General features: G+C 38.8%; 4 protein-coding genes across 5 annotated transcripts; 2 read left to right on the top strand and 2 right to left on the bottom strand.

Annotated features, from left to right (window-relative positions):
• Window positions 1–2,068: 2,068 nt before the first annotated feature.
• LOC117134382 lies at window positions 2,069–3,316 on the top strand. Its single transcript, XM_033292683.1, has one exon. It carries the CDS (start codon window positions 2,069–2,071, stop codon window positions 3,314–3,316), a length of 1,248 nt encoding a protein of 415 aa, XP_033148574.1.
• A 1,679-nt stretch (window positions 3,317–4,995) lies between these two features.
• On the top strand, window positions 4,996–10,500 carry LOC117133971. Its single transcript, XM_033291260.1, has 3 exons — window positions 4,996–5,972; window positions 6,790–7,509; window positions 7,772–10,500. The coding sequence occupies exon 3, from the start codon at window positions 8,889–8,891 to the stop codon at window positions 10,119–10,121; it is 1,233 nt and encodes a 410-aa protein (XP_033147151.1). The 5' UTR covers window positions 4,996–5,972; window positions 6,790–7,509; window positions 7,772–8,888; the 3' UTR covers window positions 10,122–10,500.
• LOC103869213 (photosystem II 5 kDa protein, chloroplastic) lies at window positions 10,210–10,780 on the bottom strand. Its single transcript, XM_033291261.1, has one exon. It carries the CDS (start codon window positions 10,661–10,663, stop codon window positions 10,349–10,351), a length of 315 nt encoding a protein of 104 aa, XP_033147152.1. The 5' UTR covers window positions 10,664–10,780; the 3' UTR covers window positions 10,210–10,348.
• Window positions 10,781–13,086: 2,306 nt separating this feature from the next.
• Window positions 13,087–16,553, bottom strand: LOC103869211 (NAD(H) kinase 1). Of its 2 annotated transcripts, none has more exons than XM_009147277.3 (11): window positions 16,273–16,553; window positions 15,708–15,882; window positions 15,498–15,617; window positions 15,221–15,405; window positions 14,842–14,955; window positions 14,618–14,712; window positions 14,393–14,499; window positions 14,222–14,295; window positions 14,060–14,138; window positions 13,669–13,976; window positions 13,087–13,594 (listed from the first exon to the last, which is right to left on the bottom strand). In XM_009147277.3, exons 1-11 carry the CDS (start codon window positions 16,297–16,299, stop codon window positions 13,292–13,294), a joined length of 1,587 nt encoding a protein of 528 aa, XP_009145525.1. In that variant the 5' UTR covers window positions 16,300–16,553; the 3' UTR covers window positions 13,087–13,291. The 2 variants fall into 2 exon arrangements, with proteins under 2 accessions (XP_009145525.1, XP_033147149.1); XM_033291258.1 differs by lacking the exon at window positions 16,273–16,553 and adding an exon at window positions 16,037–16,237.
• Between the last annotated feature and the right edge of the window lie 7,969 nt (window positions 16,554–24,522).

Below are 24,522 nucleotides of genomic sequence, written 5' to 3'. Positions count from 1 at the left end.
TATATGGAAAAATATTCTCGAAGAAAGATGCATTTCTTGATTCCATGACTGTATTTTCATGAATATCTGATATTTCAGATTTATGTACCAGAAATCGATAAGCATTACTGTTATGTGCATATCCGATGAAGATGCAATCCACTGTTTTAGGTCCAATAGTGACCTTCTTTGGTGGTGGTACCGCAACTTTTGCCAGGCACCCCCACACTTTGAGGTATTTATACGAAGGTAAATTACCTTTCCATAATTCATATGGAGTTTTGCCAGTTATTTTGTGTGGAATTTTGTTGAGGATATAATTAGTGGTAAGCAATGCTTCCCCCCACATGTTCTGGGGTAACCCAGATTCCTGCAACATAGCATTCATCATCTCTTTTAGAGTTCGATTTTTTCGTTCAGCAACTCCATTAGATTCTGGTGAGTACGGAGCTGTAGTTTGATGGATTATTCCATGTTCTTTACAGAATGCATTGAACGGACCATCATACTCGCCTCCTCTGTCGCTTCTAACTACTTTAATAGTTGTTTTAAGCTGATTCTCGACCTCGAGTTTAAATTCTTTAAATTTTTCCAAGGTTTCATCTTTGCTATGTAATAAATAAACATAACAATATTTTGTGCAGTCATCTATGAAGGTCACAAAGTACTTTTTACCACCTCTAGTTTGTAAGTATTTTAAATCACATAAATCAGTGTGAATTAAATCTAGAGGTTTATTAGTTCTTTCAACACGAGGTGATGGTATTTTTGTGAGCTTAGCCTGTACGCATACTTCACATTTTTGTTTACTTGTTTTGCATTTAGGAATTAGATTTAGATTCATTAATCTTTGTATAGATTTGTAGTTTACATGGCCTAATCTTTCATGCCATATATTAAAAGACTCAACCAAATAAGCAACTGGCTCATTCTTATTCATTGAAACTTTTGGAGCTACAACTTTTGGAGTGACTGTCATTACATTCAACTTGACAAGTCCACCCTTAACATAACCCCTTCCCAAATACATCCCATTCTTCCTAATCACGAGCTTATCCGCCTCAAAGCTTGTGGCGAATCCATTCTTGCTGAGCAAGGTTCCCGAGACCAGGTTCTAAGGGAAAACAAAATCAAACAGAATCTAACCCAGATTCCTGCAACATAGCATTGGAGAGAGAAGGGACTGTACGAATATAGAGTCCCAGGATACAACCATGGCAGACGACTCACGCCTCACCCGTGATCGCCCTATCGAACAAAAAATCTACGAAACACTCTCGCAATAATAGACTTACGCAGAGGGAATTTTGCTGTTGGATTTCGATTCAGAAAAGGTTAAAAAATGAAGGAAGAGAAGAGATGATATTTAAAGAGACGGAGACGACCCACTTCCCGCAACAGCTGCTGCACGTGGGCGAGAATCTCGCGGAGATCGAGGGAAGTTGAGTTCCGAAACTTCTTCCTCAAGACTCTCTCTTATCTCGTTTAAAAATTTCGAGAGGATAACATGCATGACGTTTTTATTTTCTAGACAAACTACTTGTCGTTTTAAATAAAATTGTATGATGTTTTTTCCCCGAAATAAATGGCAAAACGTTGAGCTTAACTTGGTCCAAAAAGAATACTTCTTATCGGGCCAAAGGCCCTCCACCCAAGCCCAAGCCCAAGCCCAAGCCCAAGCCCAAGCCCAAGCCCAAGCCCAAGCCCAAGCCCAAGCCCAAGCCCAAGCCCAAGCCCAAGCCCACGCCGAGCCGAGCCGAGCCGAGCCGAGCCGAGCCGGCCGGACGGCGGCGGCGGCGCGCGCGTGGGGAGCTTTCTTCTCTCTCCAAGCTGTTTAAGCTTTCATGGTAAGTGAACATATATATATTGCTCAACTTCTCTTCCTCTAAGCGATGTGGGACAAGTCTCCTTACATCATAAATGATGATACTTTGGGCTGTTGATCACACAGGCCCAAGTCATTTGCTTTTCACATATTTCATTAAAGCCTAAAGGCTATTAATGGATCCAACAATAGTTTGTGTCTATTCACTCTCTCCAAGAGAAAAAAAAGAAACAAGTTTTAAAAACCCTAACTGTTGTTACGGCTATGGCGGCATCGACGAAGAAGATCTCCGGCGAACTGAACTTCGAAACCTGGGCTCCATCCACCAAAACCACACTGATGCAGAAAGGACTTTGGGAGGTCGTCGAAAACGGAGTCCCGCCAGATCCATCAAAAAATCCAAAGCTATCAGCGACGATTCAACCTGAAGAACTCTCGAAATGGAGAGATCTCGTGGTGAAAGACACCAAAGCGCTTCAGGTAATTCAATCATCTCTTCCGAACTCTGCCTTCAGGAAGACTCTCTCTGCCTCTTCGGCAAAAGACGCTTGGGATTTGCTCAAAAACGGTAACAAAGCGGTGGAGCTAGTTCGGTTAGAGAAGCAATTCCAAGAACTCAGCATGAAGGAAGGAGAGACGATTGAATCCTACGTAGGTAGAGTCACGGTGATCCTCGAAGAGATGCGTCGTTTGAACAGAGTGAAATCGAAGTACGAGGTTAACAAGAAGGTGCTGAGTTCGCTCAAGATGCCGTATACGATTGTGGCTCCGTGTTTGGAAGAGAACGCGGAGATTATGGAGAACATGTCTCTTGAAAGTCTTCCTGATTTTTTCGATTTTTATGATTCTGTATCCGAGGAGGTTTGCCTTCTGATGATGAAGGGTATGAGTCTTGACTTGACGCGTGGCAAGTGGTGTGGTATGTGCAAGAAGAGGAATCACAACGAGGAGGATTGTTATTACAACCCTAGAAACGGGAGTTCGAGGCGTGGTAAGTGCTTTCAGTGTGGAGAACAAGGGCACTTTGCGAGAGACTGCAAGAGAAAGAATCAGGAGCAGCAAGTGGAGGAAGTTGAAGTTGAGTACTTGATGCACGCAGAGGAAGCGTTAGGTGAAGGCACTTGTGATGAGGATGTGTGGATGGTGCACCCCTGCGGTACCACGAATCATATGACTCCAAACGACAAGTACTTCTCTGGTTTGGACAGAACACATAAAGCGTATGTTGGATTATCAGACGGAAAAGTTCTCAAGGTGGAAGGACGAGGAGATGTGAAGATTGTGATGAAGGATGGGAAGAAGAAGACGATGAAGAACGTGCTTTTCGTTCCTGGGTTGAAGGAAAACGTGCTGAGTCTTGATGAGTTGACCGCAAGAGGCTATTCAGCAAGAATGGAACCAAAGAAATGCACGTTCCACGACCGAACTGGGGCGGTGTTTGGGGAGCCTGTGTGGGATGAGAGAGGACCAGCTCTCCGTTTGAATGTGGTTGAAGGTAATCTCACCTCTTAGTTAGCTCTATGCTTTGCACTTTGGTACTGAACGTAACTCGAAAGGTGGACGTATGAATGTGTTGTTTTCTCTTTTGGTTTGGTGTTATCATGTTTTCAGTTTGGTCGTTTTATTGCTAGTTTGCTACTGCAGTAGTATGAATCAGTCTGTTGTCTTTTAAATCTTTGGACGGCTTTGGTATTAATCTAGTTTCCAAACATTTTTCTTGGTGTGGTTAATCACAAGTTTAAAAATCAACAAAACTCTTGTGACCATCGTTGGAGAGAATTCTTGCGTGCGGTGTAAGGTTTAATAAGGCCCTGTTCGTTTGTACATCTGGAAGATGCATCCAGATAGTCCATCTAGATATCTCATCCAGATGCTCCATTTGGGTGTTGTTCGTTTCTTCATTTCGTTCATGCATCCAGATGAATCATCTGAATGCAACTATGTTCGTTTACTTTTCATTTCTTAACTTCCATCTGCATCCACGTGGACTTGTTAATAAAATGACTAAAATATAATTTCTTACGTTTCGGCGGAAAAATAGCATTTTTACGGTTTTGGCCGAAAATATTTTTGTGGTTTTTGAGAAAATATGTGTTTTTCGAGAAAAAGTGCATTTTTATGGTTTTGGCGGAACAATATGTTTTATGGGTTTGGCGGAAAAATACGTTTTTGCGGTTTGGACGGAAAAAAGTGTGTTTTGAAGTTTTGGCGCGAAAAGTGTTTTTGACGGGAAAATTTTTTTTTCATGATTTTGGCGGGAAAATTATTTTTGCAGTATTGGTGGGAAAATACATTTTTCCGGTTTTGGCGGAAAGTTATTTTTACGGTTTTGGCGGGAAAAATACATTTTCCGGTTTTGGCGGGAAAATGCATTTTTCCGTTTTTGGCGGGAAAATGCACTTTTCCGGTTTTGGCGGAAAAATGCGTTTTCCGGTTTTGGCGGGAAAACCCATTTTCCGGTTTTGGCGGAAAAATACATTTTTCCGGTTTTGGCGGGAAAACCCATTTTCCGGTTTTGGCGGGAAAACCCATTTTCCGGTTTTGGCGGAAAAACTCATTTTCCGGTTTTGGCGGGAAAATACAAAAATGTATTTTTCCGGTTTTAGCGGGAAATACGTTTTTCCGGTTTTGGCGGGAAAATGTGTTTTTCAATTTTGGCGGGAAAATGCGTTTTTCCGATTTTGGTGGGAAAATTCCGTTTTCTGGTTTTGGTGGGAAAATTCTGTTTTTCAGTTTTGGTGGGAAAATTCGGTTTTTCAGTTTTGGCAGGAACATTCTGTTTTCCGGTTTTGGCAAGAAAATTGTGTTTTTCGGTTTTAGCGAAAAAATGCCTTTTTTTTTTGTTTTGGCGAGAAATTGTGTTGTTTCCGGTTTTGGCAGGAATATGCTTTTTTGGGTTTTGGTCGAAAAGTGTAGTTTTACTGGTTTAGCCGAAAATGTGTTTTTATGAAAATATGTGTTTTATGTTTTTTGCGGAAAAATGCATCTTGCAGTTTTGGCGGGAAAGTGTGTTTTCCGTTTTTGTGAGAAAATGTATTTTTTGGTTATAGTGGAAAAAATTATATGCAAAAAAAAATTGAATTTACGGTTTGAAAATAATATTTTGATTTTAAAAGGTCATTTTTGTCATTTTTCATTTTAGACTGAACTAGATGCATCTGCATCCAGATGCACCATCAAGACTCACCTTCATTTGGATAAGAATTTGAGATGAGTTTTTAAAAATTCAGCTGGGTGATCCATCTGGATGTAGCATTATAATGCACTAAACGAACATCAATTTGCATTTTCACCCAGATGGATCACCTGGGTGAGCAAACGAACAGGGCCTAACTTAAATCGGATCAACTCATTTAAACTAAACCAGATTAAACCGTATTTGATTTCGAAAACTCCGTATCAACCGAATTCAAAGATTGAATAGGCTTGGCATTTAACCGAATTCTAAACTTAATTCGAGCCCAAAAAAATCGGAATCCTGTAGGAATTTGTTTTTTTTTATAATAAAAAAAAGAAACTATTACACTCAAAGACACTTTTCATCTTTAAATTTCACCATAAGACACTTTCCTCTCCCAACACACTTTCCTCTTGTCTTTACACATAGAGAGGTAATGTAAAATTCCAACGCTATCCTTTTCTTTTCTAACCAGAAAATAAAATATAAAAATCATAATTTATAAAACAATTTTCACATCTACAATCAAGAACAATTGTTTTCTATCATCATCATCATCGTTCCTTCTGAGATTTTAATATCAAGAGAGAGAATAAGAGTTCAAGAAAAAAAAGAGAAAGGAGACCACAAAGTTGCCACACCCTCTGTTGAATCGTGACCATCTGCTCACTTCAACCCGCGGCTGAGCTCAATTCCAACCACCACTCTATGATCTCCTCTCGTCGGGATTGTGCTCCACTGTAAGTCTGTAACACGAACACCGCTGTTGCACCGTCAAGAAGAATCACCGTCTCACCGAGTTCTCTCCATCGCAATCCATCGCCGCGAGTCTCAGTTCGCTGTTGCAGTTCCTCTCCACCGAAATCAAAGCCCAGGCCACATTGAGAGCACTGTCCAAGCCGTCTACTACGTCGCCGTGCTCAGCTCTGCCGGTTTCATGCTCTCCATCGCGACTGTCCCGAAGCAGAGATCGACAATCCGGGTTACGAGGTCTGACCCAACTTATTTACAATTTCATAAATGGTCCTCCACTTGTGGTTAATCGCGACTTTTCCCCAAATGTTTTCTAGTTTGCAGATTTATTTTTGATTCATCCCCAAACTCTCAGCAAAAGCAATTCAGCCCCTGTTATATGCAAATATATTTACTAAAAACATCTAAAAACATTCTAAAATCATTTAAATGAAGTAAAACAAATATTAAACTCGTTAAAATTATGAGATCTCAATTGCAAAGAGAGAGCTCACAAATATTGAAAGGCAAGAAGTTGTAGATATGAGTTGATGAAATTATTGTTTGTTTCATTTTTTTTTGGGAATGTGAGATTAGCATAAATTTTGTATGTATGGATTAAGGTTACATTAAGGATGACTAGTTAATCTTTGTTTGTTCTATGGATATATATAAACTGGTGTACATGACATTAGTGTACACATTTGAAACACTTTTTTTTTTGAACACCAAATGCTTGAAACACACGTTCGTGTTATGTACATATGTATACTTTTTTTTGAACACCACAATTATCTAAATTTAAATAACAAATATGTGTACACATGTACACTATACATATAAGATGCATATGTATAGAGATAATGTACATATGTACATTCAGGTTGTGTACATATTTACACTTCAAAATGTACATATGTACACTTCAAAAAGGAAAGATAATGTTTATATTGTATCCACGCATTTTATTAGTGTTTATATTGTATCCACGCATTTTATTAGAAAACTTGAATCTGCTTTAAGCCTTAAAGTTGGTTGTAAAATATTGAGGTGTGTCCTTTTTCTTGTGAGGCAGGACGTGAGTGGCCAATAAGTAATTACTTAAGCGATGTTGCCAATGTTGGCTCCTTTGTAGAGAACCTGAATCTGCTTTCATGATATCGTGTACATTTGGATATTCATGAACAAGTGTGCATGTGGATTACGTTACAAATATGTATGTGTGAATTGTGAGAAATATGTGTACATGCGAGCACACGTTTTTGCCTTGCATAATTTTAGACATACAACTGTGTGAATCCAATTTGTAAAAGTCTATAAGTAAGTAATATTAAATTGCGGTAAAATTAATATGTAGGTGTATGGACATTTGTGAACCAGTATACATAACTAAGTATACATATGGACATCTAAGAACACTTGGTGTACATGTGTACATGTGGATATCTACAAATAAGTGTACATGTGGACATCTACAGATAAGTGTACATGTGGATATCTACAAGTAAGTAATATTAAACACTTGGTGTACAAATAAGTGTACATGTGGATATCTACAAATAAGTGTACATATGAACAATGCTAACCCTGCCAATTGAAATCCTTAAAATAGATTCAAGAGTTCATACAATCTGAGTTTTAAGACAAAGTAGTCTTTACCCTCTTAGTTTTCAATACATGCTCACAAACCCATATATGATACCAAAATAAACTGGCTTCTTGACCCACATAATAAACATCACGTTGACGTTGTAGCCACTTTGTCGATAAGACATGAGTTAAAGACATTAAATTTGTAAGCTTTACGAACCTTTCCATATCAAAATATCATGTTATTATGAATGGCCATCCGGCTCAGCAAATCCACTCTTTTCCCATAATAATCAACAGAGTTTTGAAGTGTCTTTTTCTTACTAATCATATTATAGAACTAATATTCTACATAAAACATACAATTCTTAAACATAAACTACGAAACTTACCGATAAAATTTTCTTCTCCCATGCTTTATTAGACCAATTTGATAACTTAAAAAAAAAAAGGGGTTATCATTACAGATCTGGTTTGAGGTCTCTTCCATCTGAGAGAGAAAGTTAGAGAGAGAGAGAGAGAGAAATTTCGGATCTTGTTTGAGGTCTCCTCCTGCGGCGGTGATTTCGCCGACCTTCTCTTCTTCGGGTTCGTTAGCTCTAGTCTTGATTTGACGGGATTGCTTCATCGGTGGTTTCAGAGGCTACCCCTTCTTCTCCGAGGTGCTGAGGTGTGGCTATGGTGTGGAGGTGCGTTTCGATGCTTCATGGCTGGTCAGTTATTCTCTGGTTCTGAGTCCTCTACGACGTTAATTACTCTCTCACATCTGAACTCTCGACGCCGGTTCAGATTTTTTGCGGTGGCTAAAAAGAAAAAATGAAAGTAAGATAAATATATTATAAGTGGCTGAAAACCAATTAAAGTAAAACTTTTTGAATTTTGAAAACTAATTAAATCTACACACGACAATGAAGACCTAATGGTTTTTAGCTAGGGACCATTATGTCATTTTATCACCATAAACTACCTCAAGAGTGCAAACTGTCTTACAATGTAATAAAATGTCAAAAACTGTCCTAAAGTGAAAATCACTCTAAAAAAAATCCCAAATGATTCGTAATGTTTAGATACTTTGATATTGAGTATTTTGGAGATCCTATTGTAATCGAAATCCAAACTAAAATTTGAAAATAGTTGAAGATTTCGACAGTTTTATACCAGTTTTTTTGGTGTTATAGTTTGACAATTTTATTAACATAGATACTTTTCAGTTTTTAAAAGTTTCAAAGATTTTATTAGATACAGTATAATGCGAAACTGAACTGAAAATTTGGAAAAACCAAATAAAACCTGTGTGCATGATATTGAAAATCCAGAAATTTTAAATTTTGAATTCCAAGTAGAACCCCGCTCAGGGCTAGAGGAGAAACTAAACCGAAAATATCCTCCAGTTACGCTAAACCGAATCAATATCCCAAGCTTATCTTGAATAAATGCGTACACCGAAAGAGGGTTAACGATTTGGTTTAATGTCATTATTGTAAGTATAAATAGTAAGCGACGCGTGCATTGCGATTTGCGATTCGCTCTCTCCAAGAGAATATACAAACAAAGTTTTAGGAAACCCTGAGTGTTACGACAGCTATGGCGGCGGCGAATGCAGAAGACGGTGTTGCCGGTGACCTAATCTACGAAAAGTGGGCTCCCACCGCGAAAACAACACTCGTGGAGAAAGGTCTCTGGGAGGTTGTTGAAAACGGCCTCTCTCCCGATCCTACGAAGATTCCAGAGTTAGCGGCGACGATCAAAGTCGCGGATCTCGCTCACTGGAGAAACCGCGTGATGAGAGACATCAAAGCGCTGAAGATACTGCAAGCCTCTCTCCCGGATTCGTCTTTCAGGAAGACCATCGCGGCTGCTTCCGCCAAGGAGCTTTGGGATTCGCTCGCGAAAGGTAACGAAGAAGCGAAACTCCGCAGGCTAGAGCACCAATTCGAGGAACTTAGCATGTGTGAAAAGGAATCGATCGTTTCCTACTTCGCTAGGGTCTCGCGGATCGTCGAAGAGTTGCAGAAATCTGATTACGAGGTTGTGAAGAAGGTTTTGGGATCGCTCTCGGGGTCGTACAAGGAAGCTGCTCCTGTGATTGAAGAGCTAATGGATCTGAAGACGATGAACCTCGAGAGCCTCGCTGAGTTTTTTCGTAGATTTGATGCGATGCCAGATGAATATGTTCATCGAGAGATTAAGCGAAACAGGCTTAAAGCTATGTTTGGTGTTGGCAAGTGGTGTGACGTGTGCTACAAGGAAGATCATAACCTTGAAGAGTGTCATTCCATCCCTAAGGAAGGGGACTGGGGTGTTAAACAAGGGATTTATGGAAGACACTGCTTCAAACGGGCGGGAACTGAAGCTCAGAATCAGACAGAACTGGTAGTTGACTACATATTGCTAGCGAAGTTGGAGTTGGGTGCCTTCACATACGATGAGGATACGTGGATGATATACGGCCACGCCACGAGCAACATGACTCCGCATGAGAAGCTTTTCACCAGTCTAGACAGAACGCAGAAGGCTAAGGTTGGTTTGGTGGACGGGACGGTTATCGTGGCGGAAGGGAGAGGAGATGTGAAGATTGTGATGAAGGGAGGGAAGAAGAAGACGACGATCAGGGATGTGCTTTTTGTTCCACGTGGGATCAACAGAAACGTGTTGAGTGTTCCTCTGATGACATCGAGAGGCTGTTCGTTCAAACCGGGAGAGAGAGGTGAATGCGTTGTTCGTGATAAGACGGGAGCTGTGTTTGGGGATACTACGTGGGATGAGAGAGGTTTGTCTATACGTATGCAGGTGGTTAAACCCAATATCTCCTCTTAGCTTGTGTTCACTTTGAATAAGTATGGTACAAGGCTTTATTCTAGTTTTCAGCAACTTTATTGTAGACAGACACTATGCAATGCTTTTGTCAAGTTTAGTTTATATTCGAAAATCTAGTAGCAAAATATGAAATTGATTTAGTATATGATTACAAACAAAGTTTGAGAAAATTTTACCGAAATATTAGAAAGATAGAGGGAGAGAGACATGAAAGATGGATTGTTGAATCAGTAGCGACAGATCTTGGCTGTCGGCATTGTGACACAAACTTGAGCGTACTTCTTCTTCGCTGCATCTGTCCCTCGTTTGGGCTCCTCCTCGTCTGCCATGGCTGCCTTGGCCAAGGAAAAAACTGCCGCAGCTGCAGCTGTGAACATGAGATCCCTCCTCATCGTGGTGCTGTTCTGTGTCTCCTTGACTTGTAAGCTGGTTGTGTTGTCGCTCGTTGAAGCTCTGATCACTGAGAGCCTTCGTCCGCCGGTGGTTGACGGGACCTTTGCAACGGCCGGGACGAATGTGGCTGTCATGCTCATCGATGCCATTGCTTAATAATTGATTTGATTCTACGTTTTTGATTCTTCTCTCTCTCGGGCAATGCTTTTGAGATGGTGTTTTAAGAAGTCTGAGTCTGTGGAAAGCGTTGCGTTTGATGAGAAATGATCCATTCCTTATCCATATATGATTTTTGCGCAATTGGTTTGTTGCCACGTGTTGTAGTACTCTATCTTTGTTGAGAAGACCTAACTGTGAGAGGGTGAGAGGCGCTCTCGAAAAAGGTGGTTTTTGTTGTGAAGCCCGCATATGGGCCCATATGTTTAGCCATGAAAAATTTAGTCGATACCACAACAGTAAAGCCCAACACATTAATATTTTTGCAATAAATTTTTCTTGTTTTTTTCATTAATTTTTAATTACAAAATTTTAAAATATTTCATATTCTAAATCACAAATAGCATGGCCGCTAATTTCGGTACCTATGGCATGGTTTTACAAAGCAAACGCAAAAACAATCAGTTGAATTTTTTTCTGCGATTCCAACTATCTAAATTTCTAATTTTTCTAGAAATTTGCATCAAGTTTTTTTTTGTTTTACCAAAAACTATTAATTATTGAGCATGCATTCCTTATAGATTCTCTATATATTTTAATCATGTCCAAAACCATTCAGACATGTTATGATTGGTTTTTATTTTATTTTTGTTTCAAAGTTTTGTCTAATTTCAATATCAAAAACGCAATACCATATAAGTTTTCATCGTCACTTTCCAGCTTCTTCCGACTCCATGTATCAAAAGTAGTCAGATAACATTTTGAAATCAAAGTCTTTTTACCCAACACACTTCATGGCATCTGATAAGCTCCCGCCTTCATATCCGATTATAGGGTGGTAGCGTGCTTGCTATAGGTTAGCCACAGTCAATGAGAAGTTTTTATCACCGCTTATCGGGGCAGGATGAGCTCTTGTCCAGCTTGCAATATCCTGGATAATAACAAAGTCGCTTGCTTGCTTCAAGTGAGAATTTAGATGTGTGAATCTTATCACTCGGTTGCAGTGTAACCCACACATACTCATGGGCTCGCTCTTCATTGGCAGTAGTCTCATGTATTGTGATGTCTCCAAGGTGGCCTGAGACTGCACAAAATCACTGATTTCTCCTTTATTTTTGCCCCCTTGTACTTAGCGTAAACACCGACATTTTCAATGTCCCAAATCACCAGTACATGTGCCAATGCATAGAGATAACATGGCCTACTGTCTTTGTTTAATATGCCGGCCTACGAGAAATGTTAATGAAGTTTCTTTTATAAAAGAAGATTTTCATTAGTTAGGAACCAATTTTTACGAAAATAAATTGAAATAGAAACAGAGAGTTAAAGAACATAAGTTCAAGAACAGAGAGTTAATAGGCATAAACTTTGTGTACAAACCCCAATCTTATCCCATAGTGTACTATTCCCTAACATAAGTTTCCTCTACACTAATAACGGTAATCTACTGGAAAACAATCAACAAGAATACAATCATCAATAGAGAAGATGCTTCTCCTCTCTGGATGAGGTCCATTATAATGGTAGAAGCCCATGCGTATAGATCCGTGGCAAATCTTGCGTCTAGATCCGTTGATACAAAGACTCATGTTTCTTATCTCTGGAACAGGCGTTTCATAACTGCTCATGATAATCTAAATGGATTACTGTGCCCATTCTAGCTTCAGTTATGGCTACGGACATCTAGGGTTTTAGCGACACAAATACTTTAAAGCGATTGCTCTTTTTAATGTGTGTGATTTGAAAAACTTGTACAAAGTAACAAATACACACATTGTATATTTGAATTTGGATTTGTTAGTTGAATTTCATGTTCATTAACTTAATTTATAAACCAAATATATGTTGATCTTTTATATTGATAAAATATATATATAAAAACAAAAAAAAAAAATTTATGAATGATGGTATTTCTCAATGATGATCCTAACTTTCAATCTAGCTTTTCAACCTTTCAATCTCAATTTCTTGAACCTACAAATTAAGAAACTGCATGATTCATCAAATAAGTATGTAGTTTTCTTCAACATTTTAATCTCAAGATGCATTAGTATCAAAAAAAATTCAAGAACATTAAACCAAAATGTGAATTACTGGGTACTTTCTGTTTGTAATCACTTATGATTTAATTTCCATAGAACCCGATGGCAAGGAATAATAAATGCACTCGTAAAGAGCATTTAGTCTTTCAAAATAAATGTCTAGCCCACAGATTTTGATGCTTTCTATACTAATATGCATTTGCCTCTCTATTGTAGAAGAAATGGGAAAGAGAAAAAGGAAACCATCAGAGAAAGCCGTCAAAAGTATCAAAGGACCAGTGCCTCCAATTGTTCCATTTTCCATTGGATTCATGATTCCTTTCCTTATCCTTCTTTTAGCAGTGTCTATTAATCAGAGTTTGGAAACGGGATCATGGAATGTAACAAATCAGTTAGCACAGAAACATCTCTGATTCATTAACTTTGAATAATCAATCATACTACATTTTCTTTATTATACCCACCAATGTATAGAAACCAGATACTACATCTTTGTCTCTATGCATATAGATTTATAGAAGTCAGGACTGTGTATATGGTTTAGAAGGAGTAGAATTCTCGGATAAATTTGTTCAAGTGTCACTGAGGGCCGTCAGAAGATTGAATCTTTCTTTGGTTCCAGTGAAGACCGTCATGGATGCTGCGAAGGAAATCATGAGTGGATTCAACCTGGCAAGCGGTTGAGACAGGCCAGGGTGCCATGCTACACACTAGTGCATCCCCTGCTTCAAGTTGTTTCCGTCCTTTCCCATCAAACGACACCCACGCGGAGCCTCTGCTGTTGAATGGCACCTGCACTCTCACTGTCACATGGTCCGGTAATATCAGTGGGCGGAAAGACAGAGAATGCGGACAGATTGGTGTGAACAAGATCCCAGGAACCTGCAAATAAACATCATGTTTAGTAGCTCTTATCGCTTGTTATGAGGATCATGAGGGGGGGCATGTTATAACACCTGTGGATGGACCATTGATCCTCCAGCTGCAAGTGAGTAAGCGGTGCTACCAGATGTTGTAGAGAGTATTAGTCCATCGCCTTGCACACATGTGACAAACGAGTTGTCGCAGTAGCATTCAAGGTTTGTGAGGTAAGAAGATATCCCACGGTCGATGGTGACTTCATTCAAAACAAGCATAGTCTCTTCTGTCTCGTAGTCATGCCTTGCTTTATCTCTGATGATGTGACACTGCAACCTGTGTCGTAGTGTTATACTGAGTGGACCCCTCAGAACCGATTCAAGACAATCTCGGTATTGTTCGCTGTCTGGGATCATAGCGAGTTAAAGAAAAAGTTCCAGTGGACAACAGATAATGCTTGATAAAAAGAAAAAAGATTTTTAAGGATACGGAAAGGAGTCATGAATCCAAGAGATCCCATGGAAAATGGAACAATTGGAGGCACTGGTCCTTTGAACATCGACGCTGCCTGTAAACGTTACGATGTTCCAATGTTAAATCGTGTTTGTGTGTGTTTTACTATTAAAAAGGAACAGACAGATGTGACGTTACCCATAGAACAGTACCATCACCACCAAGAGTTATAACAAGGTCAACCTTTGGGTGTAGAAGTGAAATTTCTTTGTCTGCATAAACAAATGACCAATTGGTAAAAAAACTACGACGCTTTGATCATATACAGAGAAAATTTACACAAAAAGAAAGAGAGAGAGAGATGTTTACCATCTTCCCAAGTTTGAACAAAGTCGAAGGAACTTGATTCAGATAAAAGTTCTGCCTTCACTCGTGGTTCCACGTAGACATTTAGTCCTTTATGATCTCTCAACCATCTGAAGAATATGATAGGAAACACTTTTTACCTTCCAATTCAGAGAGAATCACTGAATCTAGTCCTCATGGTTTGTGTAAATAATATCTTACTGAAAGAGAGTTCAAGAGAATACAGACCTGACCATTTCCACAGAAAGAACTCGTACAGAAGTTGAATTAGGCTTAGTGAAGATAATAACAGTCTGTGGACTGGACTCCCATGTCAGTGAAATCTGAATATTACAAGTTGTATAAGTTAGTCTACATACTGAACAACTGTGTACCGAGTTGTGAACAAAAGTAACTAGTGTTTATAAAATTCAGAGAGAGGATATAGACAAGCAGCCAATACGCTTCCTTACCTGTTTACTACTGCGATCTGGTGTTGTGATATTGCCGCTCTCAAAAGAGACGATTTCTTTTTTGTGTTGATCATTAGTCTGCCCCTTGCATCCCCAGGAAAGCTTAAATGATGCCTGCATCCATGCACGTTAAAACAGACTTTGAATATGTACATGCAGACGTGACGTGAAAGTGCACATGAGATATGGCTTAAGGTTTCATGTACTCTTGCAGGCTTGCAGCCGCTTGTGGATGCAACAGTATTGGGATACAGCAGATCTGAAGAGGATACTTAAGCTCTCTAAAAGAAGAAATTTTCATCTAAATTGATGTCCTACGTCTGCTGAGTGCTGATAATATGTGGTATAGGTTTGCCTACTTTATGTTTATGTATATTACCTTTCGCTTCAATTTGTTGTTACAGCCATTAGGACTGTTAGGTTCACAATCTTGAAGCACTTCATGAGCGCAAATACGCTCCAAGGAATTCCCGTTTTCCTGAACATGAAGCCGCGGAGACTTGGCTGAATGATCCATCATCCCATTGCTATTAGATTCATCAGCACACACTCCATTCGAAGGTGCTGTGACACAAGCCAGAAAACTATGTTATTCAAACCAAAACAGCTAGAAGGAACTGGATACACTAAATCATTTAACAGAGAATTCAAAAAACCTTTAAGAAGCAACTCTAGATTCTTGCACCTCTCCAACTCATATCTCCGTTTCCATTCAGCAGCTTCAGCTTGAGCCAATGCTTTTCCTTCAGAAGATCCTCTTAAAGCCTTTGCAACAGCTACAAAATATGCAAGAACGTAAGTCAAAAAGAAGAAAGAAAAACACACAAAGGATGATGAATCTTTTTAGCTATCCAAAGCTTACTTACTTCTCAAAGCCTCTGAGAACTCAATGAGATGATCATCATTAGCCTGCATAGGAGTCTGCTGAATAAGAAACTCCTGAACAGCTTTCTCTGACTGAGCTAGAGAAGACAAATTACTGAAACCGTTTTCTTGGTTTGAGCGCAAACCGTTTGCATCTCCTCCCTTTCCAAATGAATCCTGCCAAGAAGAAAAAAAAAAACAAAGAAGTCAATAGAGTTATTAACAATGTTCTGTTTCAAAAACATGAGCTTCTTTGAAGATAGACATAAATTTATGAACAGTATCATTCATCGCTATGAACTAAAGAGAAATTAATAAAAATAGCTCTCACATTCTCAACTTCCGGCGATCATATTAACCCCAAAAAGGAGAGATTTTTATCAAAGCTCAACAAATATGGATTTAAAAAAATCCTAAATTTAAGTCGAAAAATAAACAGCAGAGAGAGAGAGAGGGAAGAAACACGCAGAAGCCACCAAGTGAGAGAGATCACACGAGACCAAACACGCAGAAGACAACGGATTATTAAAATAGTACAAGAAGAAAGCAGACAAGGAGAGATTTTACAGTGTGATTGAGCTTGTAGGTCGACATTGAATTCTATGGATGGAAGTGCGGGTCACACGACGAAGACGAAGAAGAAGCTTATGGATTTATAATCTTCTCGAGACGGCAGCTTTATATATATATATTTGAGAAAATGGGAACAAAGGAAGGAAGGAAGAGTCGTGAGCATCTTCCAACTTTTTGGTGAAACCAAACAGTAATCGCTTTGAATTTAACGACCGGGGATCACATATTTGACTCTTACCATAAAAGTCAACACCAAATACACGCAGAGATTAATTATGAAAGAAAAAAAAACGATCTCCGATTCTCTTTTTGCTTTTTGTTTTTACATTTTTACCCTTACCCTCTCTCTCTATCTTTTTCTTCCCATCTGGTTATTAGATCAGGTAAATATTTAGGGGGCGACTGGTTTTTCCGCTACCACCCGCAAACGCAGCTTTTGCGGTTGGTAGCGGTTATCGGTGGTTTGCAACAATCACTCAAATCGCTCTAAACCGCTTCAAACCGCTCTGAATCTCATAAATTCAAAAGCTGGCTCCAGCTAGCGTTTGCGGTTGCGGGCGGTTGCGGGAGGATAAAAAATTTTTTTTTTTTTTTAAAACAATATATATACAAAAGTAAAAATATTTAATAAAAAATTTAAAATTGAAATTATGAAAATATTTAAATATATTTATTATATTTTAATTAATATTATAAAATTTTATGATAAAAACAATTTCAATAAATTTTCAAAATTTAAAATTATAACTTTCTAAATATAAATTTTATATTTATTATAACTTTATAATTTTTGATATTTTTATAATTATATTAAATATAAATATTGTTAATTTATTATTTGACAGTTACCGCATTTGGTAGTTAACCAGTCATAAGTCACCCGCAAACGCACCAATTTTTAACCGTAGTAACAATCGTACAAATCTCTTAAAACCGCTAGAAATCGCAACCGCCCGCATCCACAAACTCCCGCAACGACAACCGCAACTGCTGCGTTTGAACCAGTCAGACCCTTAAATAAGTGATAAAACTCCACTTTTTTTTTTTTTATCATCTGTTATTTTATTAAAGGTTTAAGTCCAAAATGGACAAAGGCCAACACTAACATCATACAAACAGATCAAACAAAGCCCAACACAGAAAAGACATTAAATATAACCAGGCCTTAAGCTCCACACAAGAATCAAAGAGGAAAATAGCAGCTCCACCCACCACGTGAACACCGCCACGACCGGAAGGCATGAGCTTCCTCTGGAGTCAGAGAGCATGCACGACTGATCTCCGCCATCAGCGAAGACAAACTGTAGAAGAAGGATTGAATCCAAATCTCCAATCTTTTCTTGGAAACGAAAGCCGGCGAAGATGGTGTTATGTGAACCACCTTTTCCCAGAGACAACAGCTCCAACCATGGGGAAACATAAACCGGAAAAAAGCCGGTGACAATAGCACAAACAGAAACCCAAAAGAGATCTGGTATTGACCGGACAAAACAAAAGAGGAGCTCCTTCGATTAGCCAGAAACTAAAGACGAGATGAGCATTACAGACCAAAACGCCGACCACAAACGACTCAAACGACAATGATTTGACCAAATCTGATGGAAGAATTAGCAACCCACATCAGAGGCGGCATCAACCAGCACCGTACACCAGAAAAAGATACAGATCTGGTCAAATCAATCAAGCGAGCCACGGCAGCGACGAAGAGATGAACCACACCACATCTTATAGACTACTGAAAGATCTCCTCTAACACCTAAAGAACTACAACTGAAACAGAGACAAAACGAAAAAAACCCAGATACAATACGGATCTTAAAAGAACCACACTGAGAAGATTTATAAACATGAAAGCACAGCTCCGACGCTATGGAAACCGCCGGAGCTGTAGATCTGAAAATCTGAAAGTTCTTGGTGAAGAGAGAAGATTGAGCGTTTATGAGAGTGATAAAACTCCACTTTTGTCATAACCTTTGATGACTGTTTTTTTTTATAAGTCTTGATCATAAATTACGATAATGTCGAGACTTGCAAGATCTTCTTGAGCGTGGCCTGCTAGTGGACAAGATTATGCTTGATTATAAATGATTAGTGAATAGTCCAGTGCTGTTGCTATCTCCTATCTAATAAAAATAAAAGAAAATGTGATTGAATAATACGTGAATAAAAACTTTTGTTGCTCTTATATGTTTTTTTAACTATATAGTATATACAAGTTTCCATGTATTTCGATTAAATTATATGCTTCTTGTTGATTGGGAATTAAATGCCGTCCGCATGATTAAGATTTTGATTTTGTATCATTATCTTTTCAGATTACTTTTCAACTAATCATTACGTAATCGATCATATAATATACTGACCGAATTCGATAGTGTTTTTTTTTTAAATTTATATATATATATATATATATATATACAACTATTAGTTTCTTGTTCTGGTGGGGAAACATATCAAACACCAACATCATCTCTGCAATATTCAGATGTTCACATGTTTGAACACCATCTATAATATATTCAGAAAAAGAACACCATCTATTAAAAATATAAATAAGAACTTTACCAACCATTATTATATTTATACCAGTGATATCACATCACACGTCCCAGAAGTTTCAAATTGATATATATGTTCAAGATAATTCGATTCTAGTATGTGACACACTAGCTAGAAAAGAAACATAAATGAAGAGAACATAAACTGATCTAGTCCATTTCAGTTTATCGTTTTACATATGATGATTTGTTAATTAGTAGTGGTTACACCATGAGTACCCACTACAAGAAAACACAAGTTTTACGAAGGCGGCTTTCCTCGTGATTTCGTCGTAAAAGCAATGTTACGAGGAATTAGCGAGGAAACCCGTTTCGTCGTTATACGTTTGTCGTAACACATATATCCTCGCTAATTCGTCGTAAGGTAGCGAGGAAATGATTTCGTCGTAAAAGCAAAGAAGATTATTTCGTCGTAAAGACCACGTAAAGCTTCCACGTAAGGACGTCGCTATATTTCCTCGTAAATACCTCGAAAGGTGTTCCTCGTAAAACACACGTAAATAACTCAAAAGTAAATACTCGTAAAATAAACGTAAATACCTTGAAAGTTTTCCTCGTAAAAAACACGTTAAGTTTCCACGTTAATTCCTTGTAAACTTTTCCTCGTGAAAACCTCGTTAAGCTTCCACATAAAGAAGTCAAAAAATTAGCTACGAATTTACTTCGTTACGTTATTTTACAGAAATATAAAAAATTGTAATTAAAAAACTAATTAAAATTATTTAAATTATTAATAAAATTAAAATTCTAAAATAATCAAAACCAAAATATTTTATACATAAATAAGTTTTGAATTTATAATACAAGAACTGCCGATCAAATAAAAAAGAACTAAGAGCTAGTCGTCGTGAATCGCCCGGTAGAATTCATCACTCCTCCTCGCTACATCCTCCTCGGCATGTGTGTCGTCGGATGTTGACTCGCCTGGAATAGGATTTTGTTGTCGCATGTTCCTCAAAAAGTTCTCCCAGTCCGGATTTGTGGCCGCTACAACGTCCAAGAAGCCCTCGAGTCCACCCACACGAGCTGTGAACGCAGATCGCGTCGTGGTCAACTCGTGACGCAGCTCAGTGGACTCTCTACGCAGCTCTTCGGACTCTCTACGCAGCTGAGAGACTTTATCATCCCGTTGCTGACCATAAGACGATGTCGCTCTCGGAACATCGTTGACGGAACCAATCCCCAACGTCCGTCCCTTTTTTTAGGGACAACCTTAAAAACAAAAAATAAATATTGTTAGTAAAAATTTAAAGTTAAAAATTAAATAAATAATAAAAAAATTTAAAATTTTAAAAAATTTACCTCCTCGTAAATCTTATCCACTTCAGGTGTGGATAAGGTGACGGGTAATCCATCGGTGGACTGCTGGGTCAGCTGGGTATGGCGGTCTTCAACCCGAGCAAGCAAGTCATTGTAGATTTGCTCGGACTTGCCATCTAGAAATACGCCCGCCTTGTTCTTGTGGGTCTTCTCGTAAAGTTTTACAAGAGACGGAAAATGTCCCGTCTCTTTGGCCTAAAAAATATTTTAGAAAGTTAGAATATTAAAATTTATAAATATATATAAAAATTTGTATTTAATAAAAGATTTAATTACCATTTCCAAACGGACACCAGCGTGGGGTTTTTGGCCCGTAGTGTGATGCATCGGCCCGTTCCCGTGCTCATCGACCGTGTTACGGGAGTTAGAGCAAGACTGGACGACTCTAATGGAATCAGGAAGACGCCAATATCGGATGAGGCCATCCCACACATCCGTGGTGAGCTCAGCGGGTTTGCCACGCTCATACCCCTTCACGATCCAGTCACCCTTCCAGTTGGAGACCGTGTCCAATAAGCGAACTTTCGCCTTCGCGACAAACTTCTTCCTCACCGTCTCAGCGATCCCCAAAGCCCAATGATATTTTTGCTGTTGAAAAAAAAATATAAATTAATAATTAGTTTTTTAAAAAGAAATTTATAAAAATCATGAAAAAGTTAAAGTATATATATATATTTAATTAATAGAAACTTACAGCGTAAATTTTGAACCACGTCTTTCTGACGTAGTGAGGCGTCTTACTCCAGTTCGGATGCGCCATGGAGAAGTAACCTTTGATCGTGTCTGTTACGTCCGATGCAAGACAATTGTCAACCCCAAACCTGGAAAAAAAACAAATTTAAAATATAAATTATTTTTTAATGTTATAAAAGAATTTTAAACGAATTGAATAAAAAAAATTAATGTAACGTACCACAAAGTTCCGTCCGGTCGGTCGGGGTTGATGACTGGTAAACCTTCTCTGCCTGGCAGACGGAGAATGTCCTCTACAGTGTACTGCGAGTAAGGAGCACTCGGAGGCACCATCAAATCGGGATGAATTTCGGCGGGCATCGCCGGAGGTGCCATCGGAGGAGGCACAGAAGGAGGCATCGTCGGATGAGCCATCGGGGGAGGCACATGAGGAACCGATGGTGCACTAGAAGAAGGAAACCCAGAGACTCTCTGAGTGTACTGAGTCTCGGGGACAGTCTCCTGACCCGAAGAACCGGGAGCTGAAAAAGACGACGGGTCTAAACGACTACCCGGCTCACCGAACATCTCTCTGTAATGGGCAGTAAGTCTACCTTTTCGAACCTGAGAAAAAAATTTAATTTTTTAAATTTTCGTCAACAGTATATTTTCCAACATTATCCACCTAATCAACACTAAATAACATAAGATCCGTAAACCTATCTAAATTCTCTATACTAACCACCTAATCTATCCTAAACTAACTAAATTAGAGAGTAATTAGAGAGGCTTACCATTGCAACGAAACATGGAGGAAATGGAGAGGAAGTAGAGAGGAAAGAAAGAGTGAGCGCTCGGGGGTATATATAAGATTACATACCGTCGCAAATTCCTCGTAAGTTTACGATGAATTACAGAGGCCCGTGTTTTTTTTTACGACGAAACAACGACAGACTACAAAGGCCCGCGTTTTATTCTACGAGGAATTTACGAAGAATGACAAAGGCCCGTGTTATTAGATACGAGGAAGTTACGACGATTTAGCTTACGTGGAATTACCGTGGAAAGCTTCCCTATAAATATACCCGTAACTCTCCTTCTCAACCCACACACAAACTCCCAAATCACATTCTATCTATCTCACATCATACTCCCAAATCAATTCCAATTCAAATTATAAATATTTGAGAAAAAAAAAAGAAGAAAAGAAGATATTAGAATTTATGTGGGCGAGACTTAAGTATTATAATTGCTGGAAGTCTTGCCACATGTAAATCTGGTATCTCTCTTCTTTTTCTTTTTTTTCTAGTTTTTTCTCTACGAGGTGTTTACGACGATTTGTGTTACGAGGTGTTTACGACGATTCTGTCCTACATGGAATTAAAGAGTGCCTCGTTTGTCATTCACTATACGGGATATTTACGACTATTTATGTTACGAGGTGTTTACGACGATTCCGTCCTACGTGGAATTAACGGGTTTCGATTTCTTTATTTTTTTTAATTTCGTCGTTATTTCCACGTTACCTAACAAGTCCTTTACGACGATTCTGTCCTACGTGGAATAAACGAGGATTACGTCGTAAGTTCGACGTCAACTTACGAGGAATTAACGAGTAGTACGTTTAAATCCCTAAAATCCGAAACCCCAAACCCCAAAACCCCATATTCCTTATCTTCTACTTCATATATTCCAAACCCCATCTTTATTTCCATTCCAAACCACAATTCCCACATTTACTTATTTATAAAACAAACTCCCACATTTTCTTATTCATAAAACAAACTCCCACATTACCATATTCATAAAACAAACTCTCACATTACCTTATTCATAAAACAAACTACACAAAATCAAATACATCAATCAGATACATCGACATTCTCGTCATCACTAGAAATATCATCATTTTCATTAAACTTGTCTTCTACAGCTTCGTCTGTGGCATCATCGGTAAGATTTTCGTATTCGTGATTATGCGGATCAATGAGAAGGATGTCATCAATTTCTTGTTCAGGTTCCTCGATTTCATTTATCTGTTCTTCTTGCAATGGTGGTTCTTCTCCACTGATGATTCGTCCTCGAGGTGTAACTTTGATCACTGCTAACCAATTTATACCCGAATCTCTCATCCGAGGGTATGGAAGGAAGCTAACTTGGTCTGCTTGTGAAGCTAAGATGAAAGGCTCGAATTTGTTGTACTGTCGGTCACCGTTGACATCAACTACACCAAATTTGTTAGACCGAACACCTCTGTTGACGACGGGATCGAACCATTCACATTTGAAGAGGACGCATTTCAGCTTCAGTATCCCTGGTAATTCGACTTCATTAATCTCCGTCAAGATCCCGTAGAAATCTGTTTCCCCTTTCACACATATTCCATAGTTACTGGTCGCCCGCTGTCTACCATACTCATATGTGTGAAAAGTATAGCCTCGTGTGAAATACATCTGTGATGTGGTGACCTTTACAAGTGGAGATTGAATTACTTCGTGTAACCACTTAGGATAATCTGCATCGTCGTCATATAGGTGTGTGCACTATGAGCGTCTTGTTCACTCGACCACCAAACCTCTTTAGACTTCCCACCGAGTCGTCCAATCTGGCTAAAGATGTCTGGAACACCAGCAACTGCATATGTTGGCACAACCCCACCATCATCATATCTTCTTGGAGCTCTTCTCCGGGTACGTACTTTTGACGAAAAGTAGTACGATGTGAAGTGAGAAACTTCTTCCGTCAAACTTCCAGCAATGATAGAACCTTCAACTTTGGCGAGGTTCTTTGCTTTTCCCTTCAAATATTTCATGGCTCGCTCATGCTGATACATCCATCCGTAATGTACAGGTCCACGAAGCAATGCTTCATATGGGAGGTGGACAGCTAGATGCTCTATCACGTCAAAAAATCCAGGAGGAAATATCTTCTCCAAGTTGCACAATAAGATGAGAATGTTCTCCTGAAGTTGTTCCACAACTTCTTCTTTAAGAGTGCGTGTGCTCAGATCCCTGAAAAATGCTCCAATGCCTTTTATACTCCCAAAACAATTAAACACATTGTTAGTCATATATTATTTTGTAAACTAGGCCGTTATAAAATTATTGTGATATAATACACTACGTACCTGCAAGTGCTTCATGTACGTTTGTTGGAAGTAGCTCCGCAAATGCAAAGGGCAGTAGTCGTTGCATAAAGACATGACAATCACGACTCTTCATCCCAGAGAACTTTTGACCCTTTTCAACACATCTAGAGAGATTTGAAACATACCCATCGGGGAACTTCACTTCTGATGCCACCCAGTTGAACAACACCAACTTTTTTTCTGAAGACAGTCTGAATATCAGAACGGGAACTTGTCCATTGCTTTTAATATGTAACTCGCTTCTTGAGCAAATATCCGGCAAGTCCAACCTCGATTTTATGTTGTCTTTTGTCTTCCCTGGGACATTCAATATTGTATTCATGTTGTTCTCAAAGAAATTATTCTCTGTATGCATCACATCGAGGTTGTGGCGCAGAAGAAGATCCTTCCAATATGGCAACTCTCAAAATATACTCTTCTTGTGCCAGTTGTGATGAACACCGTAAGAATCAGGCATATTACGAGGGACATGCCAATTACCACCCCAACGAACTGTTTCGTAAGCTCCGTAGTAGTCGATTTGCGCTTCAATTTGTTCTCCAGTTA

The sequence above is a fragment of the Brassica rapa genome, chromosome A05, assembly GCF_000309985.2.
Source record: "Brassica rapa cultivar Chiifu-401-42 chromosome A05, CAAS_Brap_v3.01, whole genome shotgun sequence".
Lineage (NCBI taxonomy): Eukaryota > Viridiplantae > Streptophyta > Magnoliopsida > Brassicales > Brassicaceae > Brassica > Brassica rapa.
Note: the sequence above shows the minus strand (reverse complement) of the source record. Positions and strands in the feature narration are given on the sequence as shown.